This window comes from Mugil cephalus, chromosome 14, assembly GCF_022458985.1.
Source record: "Mugil cephalus isolate CIBA_MC_2020 chromosome 14, CIBA_Mcephalus_1.1, whole genome shotgun sequence".
NCBI classification, from domain to species: Eukaryota; Metazoa; Chordata; class Actinopteri; order Mugiliformes; family Mugilidae; genus Mugil; species Mugil cephalus.
The window spans coordinates 12,978,406-12,985,915 of record NC_061783.1 but is presented as its reverse complement, the minus strand read 5'-3'; the positions used below and the strand labels follow the sequence as shown (position 1 = coordinate 12,985,915).

Here is a 7,510-nt window from a genome sequence, read left to right as displayed (position 1 = left end):
CATGCCCAACCTTTTCACACGACCAGTCAAAAAATTGGACATACCTTCTCACTGAATTGAATGAGAAGTTGTCCAAACTTCATAAACTTGTAACCGTTTCTTGGGTTTAGTCTCAATGCTTTTAAAAAGTCTTTTCTGTTCACTGCTTTTCATGTGACTGGGACACAATAAGCACATTTAATGTTACGCACATCAATCAGCTAAAAGAGATTTAGCACCATTTAAAGAGTTTTTTTTTTTTATTACGTCTCAAATACTTAAGGTTGACGGCAGATTTGAAGGTTTATGGGGCGAGAACGCATCAAAATCCAAAGTGTAAAATGAACGGCACCAAATGTACGCAGCCACAACAAATCAAATCTTTTCCTGCACCTCGCTGCAGCCCTGAATCCCGCTGTGCAGACTATTTTTATGCGAGTGGAGCTCTGTCAATAAGCGGCATCGTTCTTTGTCCAAGTGAAACGTTGTGCACCGTGCAGCCCGTGGCCTAACGATTTGTCTCGCACTGATATTTTTCCACCCAGAAGCGATTTTGCAAATGTCAGCAACCGACCGACGGAGGCAGATGTCGCGGTGGAGAGCAAATACCGTGTGAGGATGAAAAGGAAAGTCAGTCAAGTGTGTGACAGAGAGAGTGGCAGCTGTTCGGGGGTTCATGTTTGACAATATGACAATACAAGATGCAAACCGGGGAATTCGGTTCAGCATGTAATTTGTTTTGTGCTCTTTCGTGTCTTCAAAAAGAAGACTGGTTAATTGTGAAAACAGAGGTTATACGTGAAGATTAAGCATCTTTGGAAACATTCATTTACTGTAGTTCATGTAGTCTATTACATCAAGGCCTCAGTCTCTATCAGTCAGTGCTGCCCCCATGTGGCAGAAATCAGTTATGGACGCGTATAAAAAGAAAGCAAATACGTTAATTAGAGGCACAGACAAAAACATATAAATGTTTTATGGGAAATATCCTGACTGGTTAGTTTTCCAATCTTCTTAACTGGAAGTTGCTCAGTTTTTGCTCAAGTGGCTCTAATATTGTTATTAAGGTGTCTGGCTGAGTGTGTAATGTCATCTATAGGTCTTGAAGTGAAACCTAATCCCTTTAATCCCATATTTCTACATTACAGTAGACTCATCGTGCACACACACTCAGGCATGAGCCAAAGAAAATTGATTTCTAAATTGAGTTTTAAATCCTCTGTCAGTTTTGATTCACCTTTGCTTTTTGTTCTGGGATAAATCGGCAGTTTTGATTAAATTATTGTAGTTTCTATTCCACAGACTGTGAATGGGGCTGCTCCTTGTCTGTATTCATGCTATAAAGAAGTATTTATTTGAACACTTTTGCACCCAAAAGCTAAAACCTTTGCACTGCATTGTCTGCTGTCCTTTCACATTGAAACATGTTCTATTTCTTCTGTGAGCATTTTTTTAAAAAAGAAAATATAATGCATAAATGAATCTCTGGTAATCTTTGGATGTTACCAACAACAACAACAACAACTAGGCTTCATTAGTCACCGTTTTATTTGGAGATATAGGATTCACTTTAGTCCATTTGATTGCAGTCGTAACGGTTTGGCAGGACATCCTATAAGACGTATAAGAGAGGTAATTCCATTTTAGTGGGCGCCACATGTGTCGTGAAGAAATGATGTCACTACTGAAATATTCGACCAAAGGTTTTAAGCAAAGCATACTTTAAATATATATTATTTTTATTTTCAACAGGCCCGTTTCTAGCAGTGACGTTTGAAACTGGCTGCATGTAAGAGTAATGTAACACAAACAGCTGTACATGAAGGAATCACTTCTCATAATCCACACAAAACCAAATCGCAAAACTCAAATCAAATATGTGGCCGTACAGCAGATTTAAGCAAACTTGAGCGCTAAAACAACTTAACATGTAACTAATCCGTTAATAATATTTAATACTAGTCGAGTTTCACACTGTGCAAATGTAGAAATATGACAAGAACCGAGGTTCTTCGATGCTAATCGGACGCCCTGAGTCACAAAACTTAATAATCTGAGAACATGAAATGTGAGCGGAGAATTTACAAACCCAGTTCATCAGGTTTCAGCCTCGTTCATACAGAAATCTTTCCCAAAACAATACCGACAAACAAGCCTGGTGTTTTCTCTTCAGTGTCAGTGCGTCAAAATAATTACAGAAAAGACCAGAGCAAACTAAAGTTACCTTAAAGAGAAGAAGAACGGAAATCAAAAAGAGTTTAGAACCTAATATTTAATGCGTCTCACACCCGCTGTGTGAAATTACTTGGACGGCATAATAGGCAACAGCATGGAGAAGAAGCATGTTGAGGTCTTTGGCGAAGGAGCCACTGCGGGTCATTAAATTCAAACGTTTCATGAATAATAACGTATAATGACGCATCCAACATCCACATCGTATGCGGAGAAGTCTCTGGCTTCACATATCTCGCATTCAACAAATATCACAATACTTAATTGGGCATCTTTCAAGGTTGACCTTGCAGCTTCTTCTTTTTTTCTTCCTAGTGGTAAAAATTAAACGCCAAAAACCAGAAACATTTTTACCTCCACTGTACCAGGTCTCTATCTGTATAATCTCATTTTGAAGTGCAGTCCAAGTTTTATGCAGTAACATCAAAGGTCAGAACATTAACATTTTCATGGCTGTGTTTACAAGGACTCTAGTATTACACTGATAGTCAGAATGGTAGCCTAGTTAAAATTAAAATGTCTTGTATAAGCACCTCAGAAACAAAGGCCGGCCCTGACAGGACTGACAGCTGTACAGAATAAATACACTCTTTCTGTTCACGTCGAGAAATGCTTCGCAAATGTTAAAAACGTTTATATTCTGACTGAACTCGGATTATTCTGTTTTTAAATGTTAAGTTGAGCTCTCTAGTCGGAATGATTTCAGTCAGGTTCAGGAGATGTTCTTCATGTAAACATAGCCACGCTTAGTAAATTAGATTTTAATTTTTTAAATACCACGGACATACAGGCATGTCGCACTCCGTCTTTACCCAAGCACACGAGTCTGTTTCGCAGAGGAGAGGCTATCTGCCCCCTCTGCGCTGGACGACTATGGTCCCTGCCACAGTGTCATACACAGTCCTGTTGTGCTGGAAGAAGAGGAGAGTGATGAAGACGGGAAAGAGGAAGGCAATGGAGAAGTTCTTGTTCAACGCCCGAACTGTAGAGCTGTGGAAACGAGGACAACACGCATAAAGGTCATTAAGAATTTAGACCGAGTCCAACACAAACTACCATAAAAACACAGATTCACATGACGTGTTTAAAGGACAAATTATATTTCTAATCACTCCATTCCACTCCACTAAATGTTTTGGAGTCTAAATATTACTGGGTCCTCATTACTGTATAATATTTGAAGGCAGATAAAATTAACACTTTGTTTTGCTTTTCAAAAAATCTGGGCTCACTCACGCTGAGAGGGAGACGCTCGATGCAGGGACCACGAGAACGCGGTTGGGTCGCACCAGAGTGGATGTGTCACACGTCACCACCCTCAGGCCGAGCAGGAACTTACCCGGAGTAGCACCACCAGCACCCCAAATACAGACAGTCTGATGGGACAAAAGCCAAGACAAATCATCACTCAGTAGACTATTATCATTAAAAAAAAAAAAAAAACAGAGGTTACTGACAACACATTCTCACTTGAAACAGAAACTGCTACTACTGAAATTATTTTTCAGATTCAGACAAACAAGCTCAGAAGCATGTAGGAGGCGGAGGAGGAGGAGCAAGCGTGCCAGATGGTATTAGACCGAGCAGAGGAGCCTGAACGTCTCAGAGCTGGTTTCCACCTGGGTAAACAAGCCACTGACACAGAGGTTCCTACAAGGCACGTGAAAGATGGCTTCATCTCAGGCAACTATGACGGCAACCTTGCATCACTGTCCTCCATGGGAAACACTGTTGTGTTGCAAAGATCATCTAATTAAACAAGAGCATGTGGCAGCGTTGCCTGAATGTGAATGAACACTCTGGGGAATATTACATTTTCATTTCAACTTGTATTTTATCAACAGAAATAACGTGATAACAGGTAATCTGTGCATCATCTGGGTCTGAGCAGAGTTACAGTGGGAAGACAGTTGTTTAAAATAAGAGTAATTATAAAGTTTGTCCACCTACAGAGTGAGGCATTAACAGATGTGTCATGATTTAAATATGCATACAGTACTATATCAGTCAATACACACACTTGCCAAAACATGTGGGAAAACAAAGGTGGATTAGGTGAAGTGAAAACTAATCTATTCTAATATGACAAACATGCACTAAATACTGCTTTGTGACTGTTACAACGTTTGTTTTATGTGGTAATTCAACTGTATCATAATTTTGGAGGATGTAGTTTGTGGTGCTGTTAAACTAGTGTAAACACAATGCAATTAAATAACACAACCTGCAGCCTCCCAAATGAAAACACTGATAAATCAACAGCTCTTTGAGTTAATTAAAGCAAATGCTAAATACCATAACCTGCATGAAGCTAAGATTTAGTGCTGGACTGTTATATTAAAGTTCTTTAGTTTCCACTGGTGTACCTAATGAACTGGCAAGTGAGTTTATATAAATCAAAACTGCAAATTGTAACAACATCATTAGCAAATGGGACCACAAAAGGTCAGAGGCTTTAATAGAATTTTGTTCAACTTCCAAAATTTATAATAAAAGCATACACCTATCAGCCACAACATTATGACCACTGACCGGAGAGGTAAATAACACTGATCATCTTGTGATAATTCAGTGTTCTGCTGGGAAACATTTGGACTTGGCATATGTGTTGATGTTGCTTAGCAACCACCTGGACCAGAGCAGACACCCTCACCCCATAGTAATGACACTTCTCGATGCAACCTCACACAGGCACACACAAAAAAAACTTTTTTCTATGATCTCAAATTCTTATTATACATATAAGTATATATAATTTCACCTTGTTATTGTGAGGACAGTGTAAAATGCCACCCACCTCATAGACGCACACCAGCACCCTGTAGACCAGAGCCACAGCCATCATCTTCTGCAGGTCCTCCATGGACGTGTTCTCGTCTATCTCCTCCACAATGAAGTGTGTGATGAATTTGGCAATGTCCCTTTAAAGAGGAGACAACAACAACAACAACACGTCTGTGTGCATTAAGGAAAAAAACACTAACGTCCATGCAAAGTGTCTGTTTTGCATGAACTGGCCCACAGCTACACCACTGGCCGGTGAGCACATGTTTAAAAAAAAAAAAAAAAAGTTTTACCAACAACTTTACTCACTTCATACCACTCAGATGCATGATCCACAACACAATAGTGGCCTTCACGCAAAACAGAATAAAGAAGTCCACTGTCTCAGCCAGGAACCTCTGGAGAGGAGAAGGGATGGTGTACTCTCGCCCTGTGGAGCAGATGGAAAGTGGATCAGTGTGTCTACTTTATCATCACCTTGCCTAGTTCATAAACTCAGACCATTTATTTATAGAGTCACTAAAGAGCTGCTGCTGAAAGTCACCACATTTTAACACAACAACCAGAAGCCGGGGAAGGACTCTAAGCATGTAAGCTTGTTTTCACTAGGGCATTTACTTAAGCCTGCTTCCCATTAGACTCGTGACCTAGCTTGCACACAGAGAAGCCCCCCCACATCACTGCAGTAGGCTGGGGGACACGTTAGACAAAGTAGGCCACACTAACAAGCTGAGCCCTTACCTGCCTGAGGAGGCGGGTTGTGCTGCTGCGCTACCCGGGCATCGGTGCCTGGGAGCGGGTTCGCGGCTGAGCTCTGCTCGGTGTGGGCACCGCCCGCTTGGAACAAGGAGGCGGGGGAGCCGAAGGGATACGGGTACCAGTTTCGCGTGTCGAAAGCCTGCAGCGAGCTGCCGTAGGTCGAGGCGGGCGTACCGGGCGCCTGAGCACCTGGCCCGGGCGGAGGGAAAGGACAGGGCGGAGGGAAGGGGAAAGCCGACAGGGCCACCCAGCTCTGCCAGCTGGCGTAGCCCCAGTAATACTGCCACATCCACTGCTGCAACTTAGCGCAATATTCCGTTGTAGCTGCGGTCTGAGGCTGCTCCGAGCCGGTTTCAGGGCCGTCGCGGCTTTTGTCGCCCGTCATAGTCACGAACACGCCCGAACAACTTCACCAACTTGACTTAGTTGACAGGAAAATCTTTAAAAAAAAAAGTCTTTGACTCTGTATTAATCCTCCTTTTGCTCCGTTTCATTAACAGTTTCACCCGTGCAGCAGCGAAGCGCCAGCTACGTCTGTTAGTAAATACAGGGATTTCCGGGTCCGCTCAACGTCCTGCATTACTTCCCATCTTGGTGACAATTTATAATTACGTTATCATTTGATTTAAAAAAAAATAAAACATCAAATTTAGACGCGATGTCTAATTTATCAATGCCGTAAAAAGCGGGAAAACGCCGTCATGTTTCGGCTACGTTAATTTACGCCCCCCTCTTCTGTCATTAATGGTATGATCCATTTAAAGGAGCGTTTCTGTATTGTTTCCCCTCAGTGTCCTGCGCACAAAGTCAGTTTCATGTGCACACATTTGTCAAAATGAATGCATTCCCACAGCCATGCACTAAAACCCCCTTCACGACTGTTGTAATCCAGGTATTTACAAACTGTTCTAATTTTCAACTTATGTTGACACAGCATCAGGAAGATAGTGCTTCAACTGTATGATCATGTTGGAGGATGTAGTTTGTGTTTCTGGCGAACTATTGATTGGTAAGTAACAGGATGTTGGTAGGACTTCTGAATATCAGGTACTTCTGTTTTCTGTTGGCGTTACATACCTTGTAGGGGTTTGTGTTGCCATGTTTTCCTTCTCTTCCTCCTCTGGTTTCTGCTGCCTCAACGATTCCACCAGAGAGGGACATCTCCCTGGTGTATTTGGAGACAATATTGGCCCTTAGGCAAGGTCCTCAGAGCTACTTACTACGTGGGAACCAAGCAATCTGATGTGTAGTGGACTACTGGAACAAGACATCCACTGATAAGAGATACATATAATATATTTTTAGTAACATCTTCATGCCAGTTGTTATAGTCATATTCATAGATAAGTTCAGCAGTTACTCAAACTTACAAGGTAGTGTTAATGCACTGGCTGCAGATATGGACAAAGAGGAAGAATAACAAAAAGAGTAAGATGTTGTCATTTAAAAAATAGTCTTTACCGTTCAGTAGGTAATACATAATAACTACATGATGCAGGATGTGAGAGCTTTTCTTTTGGCTGCCTTACATAAAAAAAGAGAGGTGTCCAACACAAGTGTTGCAGTTGTTTAATATCTGCCAACCTTGAATTCAATTCAATGTGTAGCTTATCGTAAGATAAAACTCACATGTAAGTGTGATTAGAAGTGGATTTCTATTAAATCTTTATTATTACAGTGAGTGACTGGTGTGGAAATAATAATCGCCCTGTTGGTCCCAATTCAACCTCTCAGATCTCACCACAAGAGGGCAGCA

At 41.5% G+C, this 7,510-nt stretch overlaps 1 protein-coding gene across 1 annotated transcript; it reads right to left on the bottom strand.

Moving 5' to 3' along the window:
- Positions 1 to 1,509: 1,509 nt before the first annotated feature.
- fam8a1a (family with sequence similarity 8 member A1a) lies at positions 1,510 to 6,441 on the bottom strand. The gene is made up of 5 exons (XM_047606057.1): positions 5,737 to 6,441; positions 5,305 to 5,425; positions 5,009 to 5,132; positions 3,448 to 3,587; positions 1,510 to 3,201 (listed from the first exon to the last, which is right to left on the bottom strand). Exons 1-5 carry the CDS (start codon positions 6,137 to 6,139, stop codon positions 3,057 to 3,059), a joined length of 933 nt encoding a protein of 310 aa, XP_047462013.1. The 5' UTR covers positions 6,140 to 6,441; the 3' UTR covers positions 1,510 to 3,056.
- Between the last annotated feature and the right edge of the window lie 1,069 nt (positions 6,442 to 7,510).